This window comes from Corapipo altera, unplaced genomic scaffold (genome assembly GCF_003945725.1).
Source record: "Corapipo altera isolate COAL_440 unplaced genomic scaffold, ASM394572v1 60871, whole genome shotgun sequence".
In the NCBI taxonomy this organism is placed as follows: Eukaryota; Metazoa; Chordata; class Aves; order Passeriformes; family Pipridae; genus Corapipo; species Corapipo altera.
Window position 1 is genome coordinate 7864 of NW_020885048.1, and position 20063 is coordinate 27926.

Sequence of the window (20063 nt, forward strand, 5' to 3'; positions counted from 1 at the left end):
TAAAAGCATATCCAGTTTTAGAAAACACAAAAGGAGGAGATGTGGCAATGGATTTGCCATATGTAGGATGGAAGAAGTCCTGTCAGAGATGGACTAGTGAAGAAAAAGAAGAAAACAGCTCAAATGTTATAGAAACAGAAGTTTTTAAGGTGGTTTAAACAGGTTTCAAAATGGCTTTTGCTTTCCTGCAAAGTCATTGCTCCTTCTTCCCGACACCCCCTGTGAAGGACTATTGTCTCCCATACAGGAGTGTCCTGGGAAGATGTCCTGAGGTGTTTCTCATTGGTCCTTGTTAACCCCTTCCTATTGGCTGTTAACTCTTTACCTGATTGGTTTTTTCTGTGTGACCCTGAACTTGTAATTGGTCCCCTTCTGACCCTCCTAAAAGCCTTATAAACCCCTACCCCACAATAAACTTCCTCTTTCGTCCGTCCCTCCCTGGTGGTCTGTGTGAGCTCCTTACGGGGTCGCCGGGCCACGTGGCGGGGGCAGGGGGGAAGAGCATTCACCTTCCAGGTAATGGGCTGGCACCCAGAGCCTGAAGGTTCCCCCTCCAACTAATGCGCCATAAGGAGTCCTGTCTACAGGCAGCCGCAGACAGCATGAGTTAAGTGGGAAAGAAACCGCCTTTCTTTCCCCTTTCTTCCCCTTCCCCTGCTTGGTGACAGGGGAGATCTCCATTTTGGCTTCCCCTGTGATCTGGGGGCCCCCATGCAGCGACTGCCAGAGCCCAACAGCGCCCCCTGCTGACCAACATTGAGTACTGCAGGCTCTGCTCCTCCAGTGATCCAACACCGCCCCCTGCAGGGCACCACAGAGCACTGCAGGCTCTGCACCTCTAGTGATCCAACAGCGCCCCCTGCCAACTGTGATTAGAACTGCGCTAGAGGACAGAGAAGTATCAAACGGTTTCCTTTTTAAAGGGGACTTTTTGGGTACAAGATTATTGCTTAATTGTTTTTGTGTTCTGTTACTGTTTTTGACAATATACATATATCCTTTAATAAAGGGTTGTTATTTCTTCCTTTTTCCATACTTCCTCGATTGGAGCCTCTTAATCTCAGATTTACAATTGCTGAGAGAGAAGAGTTTGGTCTACCTCATAACTCATCCTCCTTAGCAAAACACTCCAGTCTCTTTAAACTGAGACACACCTATCAAATATCATTTGAGGGAAAGGAAGGGAAGAATGGGAGGAATGATGAGAAACCTCTCAAGGTCATGGAAAAGATCTGCAAAAGCAGGTCCAGAGGAGGGCCATGAAGAAGATTAGAGGGATGAAACACCTCTCCTATGAGGAATTGCTGAGAGAGTTGGGGGTGTTCAACCTGGAGAAGAGAAGGCTCTGGGGAGACCTCATTTCAGCCTTTCAGTGCCTAAAGGGAACCTATAAGAAAGATGAGGACAGACTTTTTAGGAGGGCCTGTAGCAATAGGACAAGAATAATTGTTTTAACTTGAAAGTGGGTAGATTCAGACTAGATATAAGGAAGAAGTTTTTTACAATGAGGGTGGTGAAACACTGGCACAAGTTGCCAGAGAGGCGGTAGATGCCCCATCCCTGGAAACATTCAAGGTCAGGTTGGACGGGGCTCTGAGCAACTTTGAAGATGTCTGTGTTCATTGCAGGGGGGTTGGACTAGATCACCTTTAAAGGTCCTTTCCAACCCAAACTATTCTATGATACTATGATTTCTGGAAAGTAGAATAATTTTGCTCTCTAGCCATCCCTACATATACTCCAAAACCCATTGCATTGGTCTTTTCTCACCCCTGAACAGAGGAGTACCCTGCAACCAGCTGCTCCAAGCTGTCTCTTCCACTCAAATGGCACAAAGGGACTGTGCAGATCCTTGGTCTGTGTTTACCAGTCAACTGTGCTTTACATCAGAAAACAGAATCTAAAAATTGCAGACAAAGCCCAAAGAGGGTCTTTAAGAGTCTCCTCAGTGACTTAAAAAGCTGTACCCACCAACACAGGGTAAAATTCCTGTCTTCTACTGTAGAAATAATGAACGAGGGAAATACCTGAAGGCCCAACTCCAGAGAAACTTTCAGAAGAGTGATGTCTGGCAAGCTGTCCATGAGTGTTGCTATTTTAAATGCATCCTGGGCAAGTTTGAAGATGTGTGATGAGGAGTGGATATTTTTCTGAATGGATTCTAACACTGTTTCCAGCCTCTGAACATCACCTGCAAGGTGTAAACAGAACAAGCTTCCAAAACATCCTGAAATGCATTATAATTGAGCTTGCCATTGCTATGAAATAGTACAATGTTTCAGTTATACACATTTCGTTTTTTATAAACCTTTCATAATTAAATTACATGAACAAAAGATGCAAGACAGCACAAACTCCTCTAGTGCCTGATGGTGTTTGTATAGTATATGACCAAAAGTTATCCTGATTTGTGAATTTTAGAAGTGATTTGTCCACTCCTGGGTTTTACAATCTATATTGTGTGCCAGAAGAACAAAAAGCTATCTCATCAGCCTCAAATCAAGCCCATCTGGTTACCATCTATCTAGTTTAATCACTTTTCTAGAAAATTAAGTGACAAGTTTAAGTCAGTTCAAGCTCCTGTCAGACTGCAATTTGAATTCCTAAACACAAGTTTTATAATCTGTTTATTCCATGAAATATTAAAAGCATACACTTAGTTAAGTAGGTAATTTACAACAATGTACCTTTGGCTGCTGTTAGCATGGTTGATGCCAGCTCACACTGCTGGGATTCGATGTGACTTAGGGTGAACCAGCGGGGATAACGGTTTGGAACAACTGATACAATGTGGTGTGGACGGGACATATCTCCCAAAGGAGTTGTAGATTCCAATACTCGCAACCTGAAATAAGAAAGAAATCCTCTTCCTTACATCATTATTATATTGGGTTATTCATAAACTGCAAGAACACTTGACCTTCTTTATTAAATATGCAGTTTTGGGTATAAAGATATTGGAAAACCACTTCTCTTCTTGGAGAATCTTAAAAGTCCATTTACCAAACTTGCCTACATCAGTGGGAATCTGCAGGAATTCACAGGACAATAAAGTCATTGCACTGGTTTGGGCTGGGGTAGGGTGAATTTTCTTCAAAGTGACTGGTATAGGGCTGTGTTTTAGATTTGTGCTGAACATAGGGTTGATAATACAAAGATAGTTTTGTTATTGCTGGGCAGTGCTTATACAGAGTCAAGGTCTTGTCTATTTTTCATACTGCCACACTGGCAAGGAAGTTGGGGGTGCATGGGAGGTTGGGAGGAGACACAGCTGGGACAGCTGACCTCAACTGACCAAAGGCATATTCCATACCATATGACATCATGCTCAGTATATAAAGTGGGGGGGGAAGAAGGAGGAAGGGGGGGGACATTTGGAGTGATGGCATTTGTCTTCCCAAGTAATCATTACGCTTGATGGGGCCCTGCTCTCTTGGAGATGGCTGAACACCCGCCTGCCCATGGGAAGCAGTCAATGAATTCCTTGTTTTGCTTTGTTTGTGTGTGCGGCTTTTGCTTTCCCTATTAAACTGTCTTTATCTCAACCCACAAGTTTTCTGGTTTTTATCCTTCCAGTTCTCTCCTTGGTCCCACTGGTGAGGGAGTGAGCAAGTAGTTGTGTGGTTCTTGGCTGCTGGTTGGGGTTAAACCACGACAACCATTCATTAACCAAGGCAGCAGAGAGTTTTTGCATCATCCATAGAGTTGAAGCTTTTTTCCCCTGTCTTATTTCAGTCTTTGAACCACTGTCCTCAGAAAGGAAGATAGAGTAGTTCTCCATCATATTGAGAACATGTAAGTATTTTCCAATATTTGGAATATACTTTCCTCACTTGCATATGTTCAAAGTAAGGGGGAGTGATATTCAACAAGTCATTTGGTTTTTGACCATGAAATAAATAGACATGCCAAAAAAGACATTTTGCTGTTCAAATAAATATGAACTAATTTTAAAAGTCCTTAAACTCTAGTCCACCGATACCTAATAATACACATGTTAATATGAAAAAAAATACTTCCCTTTTGTTTTGTATCAAGAGTCAAATCTCTTCCTTAGTAATACTGAGGTATGCCTATATAGCTTTATATATGTAAAAATAAAATACATATAAATTCTCCAGCTGATTTTTTCCAAGCACAGAGGGGGGAGAAAAAAATGCATTATTAAATAATTTCAACAAACAGGAAAAATCCTAACTACTTAATGCAAAAAGTATTATTAGATTATAAGTAACCGCAAACAGACAAAAAGCATGAAAAGAAAGTATTTTGTCACTTTGAATTTCATTGTCAGCTTCTATGTTCCTTTGCTGTGAAAAGAAAGGTTGTAGTGAATTGGTGGCTTTAATGCAATTTTGGCAAGATTAGGGAACATTATAACAAGCACAAGCAGATTTAGCATTCTTCACTTTTTTCACTTTCAAACATCAATTATTTAGTTAGGTTTTAGCAAAGCTACATTGTGATTAAACATTACTACTGAAGTCTGACTCACAAAGTCTGGGTTGAAATCCAGGCTTAACAGGGAATCAGCCAAACTAAGCCAAACATTCAAGTTCAGATTCCAAGTGAGCAGTCAACTAGGTCACTGCAGATCCACGTTCTCCAAGGTTGTACTTCATATGTTTCAGTGTTGCAAGCAGAGAACTGCAGACAGAAGTGACCATCAAAGATAGCACACCCTGTCCTTGCAGACCTGAGGTGCATGAATGAAAGGCCTTATGGTCTCAGATTCTATTGATTTCACACCGAGTGTTCCACACATTAAAAGAGGATTAAGAAGAAAAAGAAATGGCAACAGATGATTTTGAATGCAGAGAGGCAAAATACTCCAGAGTTGCCATCATGGGTCAATGACCTGTGTAGACTGACACTAAACACTTATGTCTGGAGAGCAAGTAGCTGTCATCTTGGGAAGTTAACTTTGATAAATGTTCAAGTGAAGAAAAAAATATGGTCCATCTCTAAAAGCATGAGCAACCACTCAGATTTCTATGTGGAAATATTTTACCCATGCCATGAAGGAAGGGATGCTCAAATTTCCCTCTTCTGATCCATTCCACCTCATAAACATGAGATAGACATTGTCTTCATGTTTGATTTCTTCTTTCCCCCCCTCAAAACAACATTTAGGTTTAGTTAGTTTTTCATTTGGTTTGCATCAGGAGTGCTTTGTACACTACACTGATCTATCACTTTGGTGTGAATGGAAAAATTCTTTACAAGAATTTTTGAGAAGTGTAGAAGAATATAGACAGACATGGAATAGAAAGTGTCTGCATCTGCTGTCACCGCAGTTCAAGATAGTAGTCCACATTTCTTAAGAGTGCCAAATATATAAAAATTATTACAAATAAATAAATGAATAATATAAAAAAGCTGAACTCTCATCTGCCTTAAAAGTGATGCAAAGAGAGCTATGGAGAATAGTCCTGATTATGTTTATATCTCCTGTGATTTTACCAGAAAGAAACAAACAGAAAACTCTTTCTTATACTGGTCTCTTTAAGAAGTAACTTCTTTGGATGAGATGGCAGCTTCATGCCAAAAGATAGCTGGAGCTCTCTGTGATCAACTAGAGATTTGGATCTTTCAGTGCCTTGTTTGTTTTTCCAGTTGAGAAAGGCAGTTTCCTGAAGTTTTCAGTTATGATTTGTTTCTGGGGAAAGCCCAAATCCTTCTTCAAGAGGAATGGCATGCTGCCATCACATTCACTGAAGCATTCAGTGCACTGTGCAAAGCTACTGATAGATGTCTATTCTGGTCTTTTAATGTTGTTTCCGTAGTTTAGTTTAAGGAGGAAAGCTCCCCACAATCTCTGAGAAACACTTTAAGGTAGTGACTGAAATTAAATACAAGGACATAAATCTACTTTATAAAATTGATTTTTAAAAAAATTCTAATTCTACAAATTCTAATTTTAAAATTATAATCATAAGCAGCCAGTATGCAAAACCACTTTTCATATTTCTTATATTCCTTCCCTAATATCTACTATTAGACACTCTTGGAGGCAAAAAAGCCCAAACAATCTAAGTAGACCTTTGGCCTGATAGTAGCTGTTTTGTTCTTATGCATGCCCTCACATTTAGTCCTTTGAACATGGGACTATTTTCGCCCCATTTAGCTTTCTAGAGTGTGCTAGTTTTGGCTGGTGTAGAGTCAATTTTCTTCTGGTATGGGGTCGTGTTTTGGGTTTGTGCTGAACACAGTGTTGATAACACAGAGATGGGTTTTGTTATTGCTGAGCAGGGCTTACACAGAGCAAAAGCCTTTTCTGCTTTTCATACTGCCATGCTGGCAAGGGGGTTGGGGGTGTGTATTGGGTCTGGTTGAGCTGGAATTCACATCCCCAAAGTAGCCCTCATAATGCTGTGCTTTCCACTGGGAGATAGAAGGGTGTTGATAACACACCGGTGTTTTGGCTACTGCTGAGCACAGCATCAGCACTGTAACATTCCTTCCTCAGTTGAGGGCAAGATCCTGGGAGGGGACCCAAGTAGGTCAGCTGACCCAAACTAACCAAAGGGATATTCCATACCATATGACGTCAGCTCAGATACAAAAGCTGAGACAAGGAGCAGGAAGGCAGGCATTCATTGTCTCCAATGACTGCCTGCTGAGAAACCGTCACGCGTACCAAAGCCCTGCTTCTTGGGAGTGGCCGACCATCGCTGCTCATGGGAAGTAGAGAATAAACCGTGCTATCTTTCGCTTCGCTTTTTGCACACGCAAGCTTCCGCTTTACTTTTTGCTTTAGATAAACTGCTTTATCCCAACCCATGAGTTGTTTTTTCCACCTTACTCTCTCCCCTGTCTGGTTGGGAAGGGGAGTGATAGAGTGGCTGGGTGGGCACCTGGCATTCAACCAAGGTCAACCCACCATAGTCCTTTCTGGCGCCCAATGTGGGATGAGATAAAGGCAATTTTATATATATATATATAATGTTATAGTAATAGTAGCTATTGAATAGCAAACTCCTGTGCGGGACAGGGAGCTTGCTGGTTGCACTGCTTATTACTTTATTTTGCTAAGTTTTGGGAACATACTAACATAAACAATGGTTCCCTGCTCTGCTTTTGCACTAACGGTCTTGTTATGCTTGGGGAGTTATCTTCTGGGGGGCTATCTGGGTATGATGGAGAAATACACCCTTCCCCCCTCCCTGACATTGATATAAATGGCTTTATAATGAAGTCTCCCACGTTCCTTGATAATCCTTATGTGAGCTGTTTAGTAATGTTACTGTTATTAATACTGTCAGCACATTATGGAGTTCTTTGAATCTGGTGTTATCCTGGTGTAGGAGAAAACAAACTTTACGTGATGATATATTGGGATGCACCCTGAGGTGCCAAGTTCCTGGGTGGCAGGGTGTGTGGAAGGATTTGGGCAGGTTCCTAGGGCATTTGACACTTCCCATTACCTGGGACTTCACACCTGAACAGGTATTCAACCCTAGCAAACTGTCCTGATGGAAAGGTGCCTTGCCTACCCCAATCAAAACCAGCAGCTTCTTGCCCTGTACTGGGGCCTGGCCTGTGATTATCAAGCCACAGTTCAATATTCTCAGAAGACTGTAGTGGAGGCAGGGACCCAAACTGCAATGGAGGACACTATGGCTGACATAGGGACTCAAACCACAACAACTACAGTCATTGCCCCAGTAGTGAAAAAGAAGAAATGGATAAGGCAAGCTACAGGTCCATATCAGTGATTAGTAAGGGAGGAAGAGGAAGAAGAGGAAGAAGGAGTAGGAGTAGAAGGAGGTGAGGGGGCAGATAAAAAAGCTGGTCCTTCAACAAAGGAAGTCAGACAAATCAAACAGGAACCCAAGGTTACCTGGTCCCTAACCTCATCAGAACTCCATGACTTGTGGAAAGATTGCAGCCGCCAGCCCGGTGAACGGATTCCTACCTGGCTACTTTGATGTTGGGACAACGGGGCTGATAGTCAACTACTGGAAGGTCATGAAGCCCAACATCTGGGATCCCTTGCCAGAGATAGGGAAATTGAAAGAGGAATTGGAAAAGAAAGAACAATTTTCAGTCTTTGGAGATTGTTCCTCTCAAGTGTGAGGGAAAGGTGTCCATTCAAGGAAGATCTAATGAGCTCCCCAAGAAAGTGGGCCACTGCAGATGAAGGTATTCAGTACTTAAGAGAATTAGCAGTGCTGGAAATCATCTATAGTAACCTAAGAAGGGATGACATCCCCAAAGACCCAGAAGATGTTCCTTGCATGATGGCCATGTGGAGGAAGGTGGTTCAAAGTGCCCTTGTGTCATATTTTAACAACCTGGTAACAGTATATTACCCAAAGATGGATCCACCAACTGTAGAGGTGATGTCCTCCTGGCTTCGAAATATAGAAGAAACTCTGGGCACTTCCTCATTCCCACGGGCCAGCACCTCAGCTCTCAGGGGTAGCCCAAGAGATCGGTCCCCTCCTGCCCCAGTCAGAGGGAAAGGAAGCCCCAAGCGCAGGTCATGTGGTAAATTCTGGTTCTTTCTGTGTGACCAGGGGGAAGACATGAAGAAGTGGGATGGTGAACCCACCTCTAAGCTGGAAGCCCTGGTGAATTAAGAGGGAAGAGAACTGTTAAGAAGGGGTCACCCAGGAAAGCTGTCCATGTAGTTGGCACAGAGACCCAAGAAAGAAATCAGTGACCTCTCAGACATAAAAGGACTGAGACCAATTCCTTTGATCCTGGTGAGGGGACCTCTGGTCTGGCATCGCAAAGGTCAGACAGTGAATACTCTGACCAGGAACAGGAATAGAGGGTCCCTGCCTTCGGCCAGGAGGAGGAAAGGGATGACTGGGTCTACTGGACTGTGTGGATTCAATGGCCTGGCACATCGGATCCACAGAGGTATAGAGCTTTGGTAGATATGGGTGCACAGTGCACACTAATCCATCGAGGCACAGAAGTGCAGAACCCATCTGGATCTCTGGAGTGACAGGGAGATGCCAGGAATTATCAGTGTTGGAGGTTGAAGTGAGTTTTACAGGGGACAAGTGGGAAAATTACCCCATTGTGACTGGCCCAGAGGCCCCTGGTATACTCAGCATTGATTACCTCATGAGGGAATACTTCAAAGATCCCAAGGGGTATCAATGGGCTTTTGGTGTAGCTACTGTGGCTACAGAGAAGATCAAACAATTATCTACCCTGCCTGGCCTCTCAAAGGATCCTTCCATCGTGGGATTGCTGCAAGTAGAAGACCAACAAGTGCCCATTGCCACCAGAAGAGTGCACCGATGGCAGTATCGCACCAATTGGGACTCCATAATTCCCATCCATGAACTAATTCGTCAACTGGAGAAACAGAGAGTGATCAGCAGGACCCGCTCACCCTTTAACAGCCCCATATGGCCAGTGCAAAAGTCTAATGGGGAGTGGAGGCTGACAGTGGACTATCGTGGCCTGAATGAAGTCACGCCGCCTCTGAGTGCTGCTGTGCCAGACATGTTAGAACTTCAATATGAGCTGGAGTCAAAGGCAGCCAAGTGGTGCCACAACTGATATTGCCAATGCGTTTTTCTCCATTCCTCTGGCAAGAGAGTGCAGGTCACAGTTTGCCTTCACCTGGAGGGGTATTCAGTATACCTGGAATCGACTGCCCCAGGGGTGGAAGCATAGCTCAACCATCTGCCATGGACTGATCCAGACTGCACTGGAACTGGGGGTGCTCCAGAACACCTGCAATATATTGATGATATTATTGTATGGTGCACAACAGTAGAAGAAATTTTTGAGAAAGGAAGGGAAATAGTTCTAATTCTTCTCAAAGATGGTCTTGCCATAAAATAAAGCAAGGTAAAGGGATCTGCATGGGACATCCAGTTCTTGGGAATACAATGGTAGGATGGATGCCGTCATGTGCCCATGGATGTAGTAAACAAAAGAGCATCTATGTCTCCACCGGCTAACAAGAAGGAAGCACAAGCTTTCCTAGGCCTTGTGGGTTTCTGGAGGATGCACATTCCAGGTTATAGTCAGCTTGTGAGCCCCCTCTATCAAGTGACCTGGAAGAAGAACCATTTTGAGTGGTCCTTGAGCAACAACAGGCCTTTGAGCAGACCAAACAGGAGATAGCCTGTGCGGTAGCTCTGGGGCCTGTTGGAACAGGGTCAACTGTGCGAAATATCCTCTACACGGCAGCTGGGGAGCATGGTCTCACCTGGAGAACACCAGGAGAAACCCGAGGTCAACCATTAGGGTTTTGGAGACAGGGTTATGAAAGATCAGAAGTCTACTACATGCCAACTGAAAAGGAGATATTAGCAGCCTATGAGGGGGTTCGAACAGAAGCATGTCTCCTCTTGGCACCACGTTTGCCTGTGCTGCACTGGATGTTCAAAGGGAACATCCCCTCAACACATCATGTAACCAGTGCTATATGGAGCAAGTGGGTAGCTTTGATCACACAACGAGCCCAAATGGAAAAACCCAATTTCCCGGGAATCCTGGAAGAGATTATGGACTGGCCAGAAGGCAGGGATTTTGGAGCATTGCCTGAAGAGGTGGTTTGTGCCCAAGAAGCACCACCATATAACGAGTTACCAGAAAACGAAAGAGGTTACACTCTATTTACTGATGGATCTTGCCATGTGGTAGGAAACCATTGGAGGTGGGAAGCTGCTGTGTGGAGTCCCACACGAAGTTGCTGAAGGAGAGGGCGAGTCAAGCCAGTTTGCAGAAGTGAAAGTCATCCAACTAGCCCTAGAGATTGCCGAATGAGACAAGTGGCCTGTGCTATACTTCTATACTGACTCCTGGATGGTGGCTAATGCCCTATGGGGGTGGCTACAGCAATGGAAGAAGGTTAATTGGAAACGCAGGGGTAAACCCATCTGGGCTGCTGCATTGTGGCAGGACATCGCTGCATGGGTGGAAAACATGACTGAAGGTGCGTCATGTCGATGTTCACATGCCCAAAAGTCGTGCCACTGAAGAACATCAGAACAATGAGCAGGTGGATAAGGCTGCCAAGATTGGAATAGTCCAGGTAGACTTGGACTCAGAGTGGAAGAGTGAGCTATTTATAGCCCGATGGGCCCATGAAACATCAGGACATCTAGGAAGAGATGTGACATACAGATGGGCTTCTGATCGAGGGGTGGACCTGACCATGGAGGTCATCACACAGGTTATTCACGAATGTGAAACGTGTGCGGCAATTAAGCAAGCCATGCGAGTAAAATCTCCCTGGAACAGAGGGCGGTGGCTGGATTTCCAATATGGTGAGGCCTGGTAAATTGACTACATTGGACTACTGCCACAAACATGCCAGGGCAAGAGCTACATACTCACTATGGTGGAGGCAACAACTGGCTGACTGGAAACATATCCTGTAAACCAGGCCACTGGTCGAAACACCATCTTAGACCTTGAGAGGCACATTCTGTGGCGACATGGGACCCCAGAAAGAATTGAATCAGATAATGGGACTCACTTTCAGAATAATCTCATAAGTTCTTGGGCAAAGAAACATGGCATCGAGTGAATCTGTCATATCCCTTATCACCCACAAGCCTCTGGGAAGATTGAGAGGTATAATGGACTGTTGAAAACTATGTTAAGAGCATTGGGTAATGGGACATGGAAGCATTGGGAGGCAAATTTAGCTGAAGTCACTTGGCTGGTCAACACTAGCAGATCTGCCAACCGCCCTGGTCCTCCTGTGGGAGGGGATAAAGTCCTACACATGGGGAAGGGGCTGGGGAAGTCAGTGTGGGTTTCTCCTCCCATGAGAAAAGGCAAACACATCCATGGGATTGTCTTTGCTCAGGGATCAGGGTGTACCTGGTGGGTAACGAGGGAATATGGGGATACCCGGTGTGTGCCTCAAGGAGATTTAACCTTGGGGGAAAGATGATCTGTGTTCTGAGTTGTATGTTGCAGGAACTAAAGTCGCAGGATAATGAAGAGCGAATTCTGCGAGAAGCAAGGAGACTGTGACAATGACCCGAGTCGGGCTGGTGTTGGTGCCCAACGATCAGTTGCTTCTCCTGCCCTGAGTACCCATCCCAATGGAATGGAGCCCAAGATCTTAAGGGGTGGAAGAAGGCCACTAAACAAGATCTATGCAAGCACGGGAGATAGTCAGATATGGGATCTGAGTATGATGTAAATGGTATGGAATAAGGGGTGGAGATTGTATTGGGTCTGGATGAGCTGAAGTTCTTTTCCCCACAGTAGCCCTCACAATGCTGTGCTTTGCATTGGGAGCTAGAAGGGTGTTGATAACACACCAGTGTTTTGGCTACTGCTGAGCACAGCATCAGCACTGTAACATTCCTTCCTCAGTTGAGGGCAAGATCCTGGGAGGGGACCCAAGTAGGCCAGTTGACCCAAACTAACCAAAGGGATATTCCATACCATATGACATCAGCTCAGATACAAAAGCTGAGACAAGGAGCAGGAAGGCAGGCATTCATTGTCTCCAATGGTTGCCTGCTGAGAAACCGTCACACGTACCAAAGCCCTGCTTCTTGGGAGTGGCCGACCATCGCTGCTCATGGGAAGTAGAGAATAAACCGTGCTATCTTTCGCTTCGCTTTTTGCACACGCAAGCTTCCGCTTTACTTTTTGCTTTAGATAAACTGCTTTATCCCAACCCATGAGTTGTTTTTTCCACCTTACTCTCTCCCCTGTCTGGTTAGGAAGGGGAGTGATAGAGTGGCTGGGTGGGCACCTGGCATCCAACCAAGGTCAACCCACCACAGGGTGCATAGGAGGTTGGGAGTGAGCACAGCCAGGACAGGTGACCCTAACTGACCAAAGGGTATTCCAGACAATATGACATCATGCTCATTATATAAAGTGGGGGGAAGCAGCTAAGCAGCAGATGATCCCAAGACTGCTGGTTAGATGCCTCTTTCCTCATTTCCTTGCCACTAGCATCATACACACACACAGCCACACCAATAGGAGAACACACACATGTGCTAAAGCTGTTGTTTAACACAAAAACACACATTCCAATAGAAGGATTTGTAACATAGAATGTTGTTTTATAGTTGTATATAAACACTATTTGTGCATTTATAAATTATTATATTGTAGTTAGTACAGACATGGATTGCTTTTACAGATGACACAACCAAAGTAATTTCTCCTTAAAGAGAACAATGCTTCTTGATTACCAAGCTTTTCCCCCTTTTTCAAACTGCTGCTTGTGTTCTTTCTAGATGACTTGTGAATACATACCGCATGGCTCTCAGTGCAGTTTTGTATGCCAATTCAGCATCATGAGGTAGGAGAGAGGTGAAAAGATACTTGGCAAATGTGTGCATTGGAACACTCTCTCGATGGATGATTTCACCTAAACCACTATATGGTCCAGCTGTGGGAAAAAGAAAGAGAATATCAGTCTTCACAGACTGTTAAAACCCAACTTCTGGACCTTTAAAAGCATTCACTATACCTTGAGTTAGAATTGGTATTCAGAGACAGATTGCTGTAGAAAAGGTAAAGTTTCATTGATATTTTTTTGAAATATGTTACAAGTATATTAAATACCATCTATTCTTTGAGACAAGACACATTGTAAATTGTAGACTACTAAGCACACTACCAGTGCATATACAAATGACAGAATGGTTCCAGGGCTCCATGGGGGTCATTCAGAAAATCTATGGTATGCAAAAGTAGAAAGCGATAATCCTAGCTTTGCCTCTGTGTCGTTATATTGTGCACATGAATTCCTATGCACCCTCTGTTGGTGCATAATTGCTTTATCACAAATCCACAAAAAAAAGTGTCTACAGTGGAAAACCAGGTATCTTTAATTGAAGTTACATGACTAATCACTACAGCAGCACCTGATCCCTATTAATGTCTCACCTGACATTAGGCATTTAAATAACCCTTTGGTTTGGACTTGGTCTCCAGAGAAGACTAGGTCAGATCTTGCATTGAAGCTGCTTTTGTTAGTCTATTATAGCCACACAATCTTAAAAATTCTATTTGTTGTGGAGAAGCTATTCCCATTGTTGGGGCAATAGATTTTGCTACCACTCAGTGCAGTGCTTCATAACAGCAGTGTTAAGACTGACAACAGAAATGACAATTAAAAAAAAATTACATGAAACTATTTGCTTGCTGAGTTCTGAATATTCACGGTGCATAAGAATTCCATTTTTACATTTTTCCTGCAACCTTTAGACTGTTATTCCTATTAATAGGAAAATAGTGTCAAGAGTTTTTTACTTCAGTGGCTAGAGGTACAGGTGTTAAACATTGCAAGATACAGAATAAGAATTTTACATTAAGTATTATTGGACAATTATTGCACAAATAGCAGTCAGCAGTCCTAGAAGTTACTACTTCCTCTTCTACTTGAGATTCCAACCCACCACACTTGGATAGATGAATGACTGTGTGAGCACACTTCATTGCAGTCACATGTGTCATAGCTTCCAGCAGTGGTTCTGTGGTGGTTTGGGCTAGGCCTTCCTTGGTGACCAGTTTGTAACCAAGGAAGGGTCCAGATTTACCCAGTATTACCTACGATTTTTACGTAAGCCAGATTATAAGAAGAAAGGAGGAGAGGCCTTCACCCTCTTTCCTTCCGGCGGCTTGGAGGTGCAGGTTCCCTGCTGTTGAGTCTGCCGTGTTGGGGAGCGAGGCCTGGTAAGGCCTTGTCGACCTTGGGAGGCGGAGGTTGCCGGTGATCGTCCTGGAGCAACTCTCGGTTGTCCCAAGGAGAGTGGTGGGATATTTTCTTTGCTAACCCTTTAGTTACTAGATCTCGGGCTACTGATTGGGAAATATATATATATATATATATATTTTATTTTGGTTTTGTTCCCTTTCCCTTTCCCCTTCCCCTTCCCTTGTGAAATTGTATATATTTTAAATTGTATATATTTCAATTGTAACATAAGTGTAAATATATTTATATATATCACTTTAGCTGTCTCTCTCGTTTCGGGTTTTCTTAGCTGGTTGTTTTTCTCCCTCTTCTCCCTGAGGTTTGGGGGGGGGGGGGGTGACGACTTCTGGTGGTAAGGTTTGGAGACTTGGCAGGGAGCCAGCTTCAAACCATATCAGGTTCAAACTAAGATGACTGACCCTTCACTGAAGCAGATGAGGAGTACTCACAAAATTTATTCAACCACTTCTGCTGCATGGGATGATGAACTCCATGAGAGAGAGATGGTAACAACTTGGACCAGCACAGCTGTTTCAGCAATGTTTTTAACTGGTGCCTTAGCACAAAATGCAAAGATAAAATCACTAGGCATGTAAAAAAAAAAAAATCTGAGCTCCATAGGTGGGTATTTCTGAAGGCTGGGGTTAATCACAATGGAAACATCAATGAAGATTAAGTAGGTGACAGTGCGTCTCAATCATTTAAAGTAAAGTTGAAAAGTTCAAAAACTAGCTGGCATTGCTTCAATGAAAGAAGCCATTTCATGAATGTTTGCCAGTTGGTGGTCCATTCAGAACTCAGTTAGGGCACAAAGAATACATGACAAAGTATTTATATGAAAATATAGTCTGCCATTAACTCAAGCAAAAAAATAGAACAGTTCTTGCAACGCAGTCTTATGTTCTCCTTTCCCATTCATTCAAATGGTAGCTACATAGAGCATGCATTAACATTATCTGCATTAACAGCATAGAAATCAGCTTAATACTGGATTAAGTTTTCTTTATTATATCTACAGAACTTCAACTATCAAACCACAATTGATATGATTAGAATCTTAAATCACTGCACAGTTTTTCCTCCATGTGATCTGTCAGTTTCTGCCTTGCCTGGAGTAAACTGAAGCTATTGCAGAAAAGCCCAATTTCTCAGCACACAGTAATGCAAGACCATTGTTGCACACTGCTCACCACAGCAATTTTGTCAGTAGCTATTTTAGCAGGTTTCCTGCTATGATCACTTGTTTAATACTCTAAGAAAACAAAGAGAATATCAGTGATCAAAGGAGTAAACTAGAAGTATCAGAGAATACTTGAGAGAAATCCTGCCTTTTCCTCATACAGCATCCTGACCGGTAAATAGATGTATCAAATTGATTTTATAATCCATAGGATCCCTCTATGGTGGCAAATAGCTGGATCCAGCAAGAAGATGTTCTTGTCCAAAGGCCATAAAGCAGCAGTTACAGCCATACCATAATGGAAAGTCTCTTTATGGTGCAGCTCCTCTACAGTTTCAAATGGCATCACCAGTAGGTACCAAAGTCTTTAAGGATCTGGGCAATAATAGTGACTCAAAGCTGAGAATCCTAAAAAACATACTGCATCTCTTCCATTAAAGAAATAGTTTTAAAAAACAAATGTCTTACAGAAAGAAAGCAAAACCTGACTGCTATGTAACAATCTTCACAACTTACCCAGAGCAGTATCAAACTCCCCACCATCCCTTGAGCTAGCACTCAAAACTTGGACCGTGCCTTTAAATAACTGGTTCCTTTAAAGTTTTTTCCTTGATTTAAAAAAAACCACAAAAACTAGAATGACAACCTTAGAACGCACAAGACTACTCTCTGAACGTGAGGCTTAAGTGCTGTATGTCAAGCCTTTTAAAAGATAAGGCAAATGCATGCACTTTTTTGTACAGATTTTATTGCAATGCAAGTTATTTGTCTTAATCAAAATTTAGTCACAAGACCAGGCCTTAAGCCTCAATATTTGCCCATATATTTCAATTTTCAGGTATGATACAAACTTCTGAGGCAACTCATTTTCCTAATTGCTACAAAGAAAATGTTATTTTTCTCTCCCAGCAAATTTGAGTTTTCTGAGCTCTTCACTTGGGAACAGAGGTAAAAATCTTCATACATTTACAAAGCTGCCAGTCCTTTTTCAGGATTCAAATGACATTTAGAAATTTACTACCCAAGAACTGTTGATAACTGACGTCTATATTATTTGTGAGCCTGGGTTGTTTAGGATACTAAACAAACCTAAATAACAAAATGCAATAAAACTTAAAACTAAAGGCTTGTAGGTCAGTAGATGCTTTATCTCTACAGTCATGTCATATCTGAAGTATGTTTGATTTTCATAAGAGATTTGAAATAAAATTTTGCTGTAGTTCTACATCAAAAAACATCTTAAGTATGTAAGGCAGTTTCCACCGGAATACTAATTCATTGGGCTTGTGTAAGTGAAGACAGTTTTAAAAAGCAGTTAGCATCTACATTGAGCTACCTTCTAATAGGAAGACTGCTTGTTTTCGAAAAATCTTCACCAGAGTATCATCCAATTCAATTTCCTGTAGCTTAGAAATGAGCTGCTCCTCATTTCGACAAACCTTCTCTTGTGCATACAAGCCATCTGGCATTATTCGTTGCTGTCCCAGCCCTATCAATGCTACTTCCACAGCCAGCGTTAAATAAGATTCCCCTTCTTCTAAAAACTTGTGTGCAGGCAGATGCTGGTACTCCAGAGATTTGCATTGCCCCATGTTCTCTGTAAAGGGCGACACAAAGAACAACACATCAGGAAATCATTAAAATCCATAATCTGCCTATAATGCCACATTTACAAATGCTTCCTCTGTCAGTATTAATTTTTTAAAATTATTTAAATTACTAGTGCAATCTCAATATCCAGTCATCCAATCTAAACTACCCAATCCAATTCCACATCGCAGACATACACAAAACAATTAGGTTTTAAAAAGCCCACTTGAGTAAAAATGAAAGTTTTCATTTTAAAATGCATGATTTGGAGAAAGGCAGTTTCTCCAGCTTTGTGTTAATAAGGCCAAAATTGGAAGATCTATTTCAATTTTTTTCCCCACCCATTTCTGCATTTCCTTAAAGCTTTGATGTTGTATAAATGGAAAGGGAAGGTGCTTATACACCTGCATAGATTTCAGTTGAAGCTATTAGGATTATGCAAATACAGTAGGCCTGGGAACTCCACAACTTTAAAGCATTCTGTTTGCTAGAGCTCTCTTCATGCTTTTTTATTTGTTACAGTTGTATTTATGATAAACATACATAATGTTTCTGACTTTTATTAACACTAGAAATGCTACTTTTAGTAAAGATTACTTGTAAATTCCACACAGACCAAGCCATATTTTGCTTTAAAGAGTACTACTGATTCATTTGGCACTTCGCCAATATACCATATGACAAAATGCTATATCAACCTCTAGCAGCTTACAGTCTAGTTTGGGAACAAAAAGTTGCAATGTACAGATGTAAGGAGATGGACAGTTGCAGCAAATGAGATGGCAAAATGCATTTGGTAGATTGCATATGTGTGTGTAGGGGGAATTTGCTTTTTAACACACACTACTTTTATTTCATGGGGTTGTTTTGGTTTTTTTTCTAATTGCAAATAATTCTTCCAGAATTGGTGGATATGGGATTAGAAGTTTATTGAAGAAAATCTAATTGAATAAAATGAGTTTTGAGGAAAAGCCCCAAGAAGATTGGGATGTGCATATAAAGGATCTATAGGTAGAGGAATGAATCAAGTTTCTGACCACACAGAAGGTGATAAGAAACTACCACAGAGGTGGAAAGAGACTAAGGAATAAATCGGTTAAGCTCCTGGGAAGCAAATACTGAAATTAAAATGGGCGTATACATCCTGTCCTAAATCAATACCACAACACTATTTTCCTTTATAGACCATGTACTTTATAGAATACGTATGTTATAAATTTTAAGTGTTTTGTCATCAATTTGAAGTATTATGAACAATTGTAGCTAAGAAGTCAAATAACATCCTGGACTGCATAGGAGGAGCATCGCAAACAGATTGAGGGAGGTGATCCTTCCCCTCTGGTCAGCACTGGTGAGCCCACACCTGGAGTGCCATGTTCAGTACTGGGCTCCCCATGGACCTACTGGAGCAGATTCAGTGAGGGGCCACAAAGATGATTAAAGGACTGGAGCATCTCCCATATAAGCGACTGAGATGGCTGGGATTGTTTAGCCTGGAAAAGAAAAGGCTCAGTAGGATCTTACCAAAATATATAAATATCTGCTGGGAGAATGTAAAGAAAACAGAGCCAGACTCTTCTCAGTGGTATCCTGTGACAGGACAAGAGGCAATGGGAACAAATTTCTGAGCATAAGAAACCACTTTTTTACTGTGAGGATGGTCAAACACAATAAGAGGTTGCCCAGAGAGGTTGTATGGTGTTCATTCTTGGGGCTATTCAAAACTCAACCAGACACAGTCCTGGGCAACCTACTCTAGGTGACCCTGCTCTGACCAGAGAAGGTGGACTAGACTATCTCCAGAGGAGCCTTCCAACCTCAACAATTCTGTGATTTCCTGTAATTTCTCAAAAGAGGACAGAGCAATGTATGTAAAGAGGGTTGCTGCTATAAAGTCTTATTCCATTTTATTTCAAGCGTAAAATATTGAATTGCCTTCAAGAATGAGTAACTGGTAATTTTTGAAGGCTTTCATATAATTTATAACAAAAATTTACTTTAAACATTCTCTCTCCCTTGTGTTTTCTTAGGGAATGCAAATGTGAGTTCTTATACTATAAAGATGCTGACTTCCAAGTTAATTGGGAAAGGTAAGATAGAAAAATGCCTCTGGTTACTGAAGACTTAGAGAAGATTGCTCCCTTTGCATGGCCTTACCCGTGAAGTCTGAGAATCCATGGAAGCTCTCATCATCTACCCTGCAGGCTTCAATCAGGCTACTGAAGAGGGTGCCAATCGGATCCAAAGGATGTCCCACCCAACCTTCAAGATTTGTTATTGAGGTTACTCCTTTGTGGAGAAGTTCTGTGACAGAAAAGATGGAGGGAGGAGGGAGGGAAAGAGAGTGCATATTATCCCCTCAAAACAATTATAAAAATAAAACTGATTAAAATGCTCTCAGCACAGAATTCAAAGTATTTCCAGTAGTTTCTGCTTAGAAGGAGAAAATAGTATCTCTCAGTGTGAATTTATCTCCCTTTGTAAATATGTTAAAAGAGGAAAAAAAGAAAATGGATGAAGGTCAAACATTTTGAGCACTAGCAAAGTACGTTATGGGTCAAAATTTCAACAGCAGTATATTTTGAAATCTCTTACTTGATACCAGTAACTTCTGAAAATGTCTGCCAAAAA

At 42.2% G+C, this 20063-nt stretch overlaps 1 protein-coding gene across 1 annotated transcript in view; it reads right to left on the reverse strand.

Moving 5' to 3' along the window:
- Positions 1–1870: 1870 nt before the first annotated feature.
- LOC113959565 (zinc finger SWIM domain-containing protein 6-like) overlaps positions 1871–20063 on the reverse strand; it is a 175325-nt gene continuing 157132 nt past the window's right edge. The window contains exons 8-13 of the mRNA XM_027668681.1: positions 19590–19736; positions 17179–17439; positions 13216–13351; positions 2688–2845; positions 2028–2191; positions 1871–1900 (exon numbers count right to left, since the gene is read on the reverse strand). Coding sequence (XP_027524482.1) covers positions 1871–1900; positions 2028–2191; positions 2688–2845; positions 13216–13351; positions 17179–17439; positions 19590–19736 — 896 coding nt within the window. The remainder of the gene's footprint in view (positions 1901–2027; positions 2192–2687; positions 2846–13215; positions 13352–17178; positions 17440–19589; positions 19737–20063) is intronic.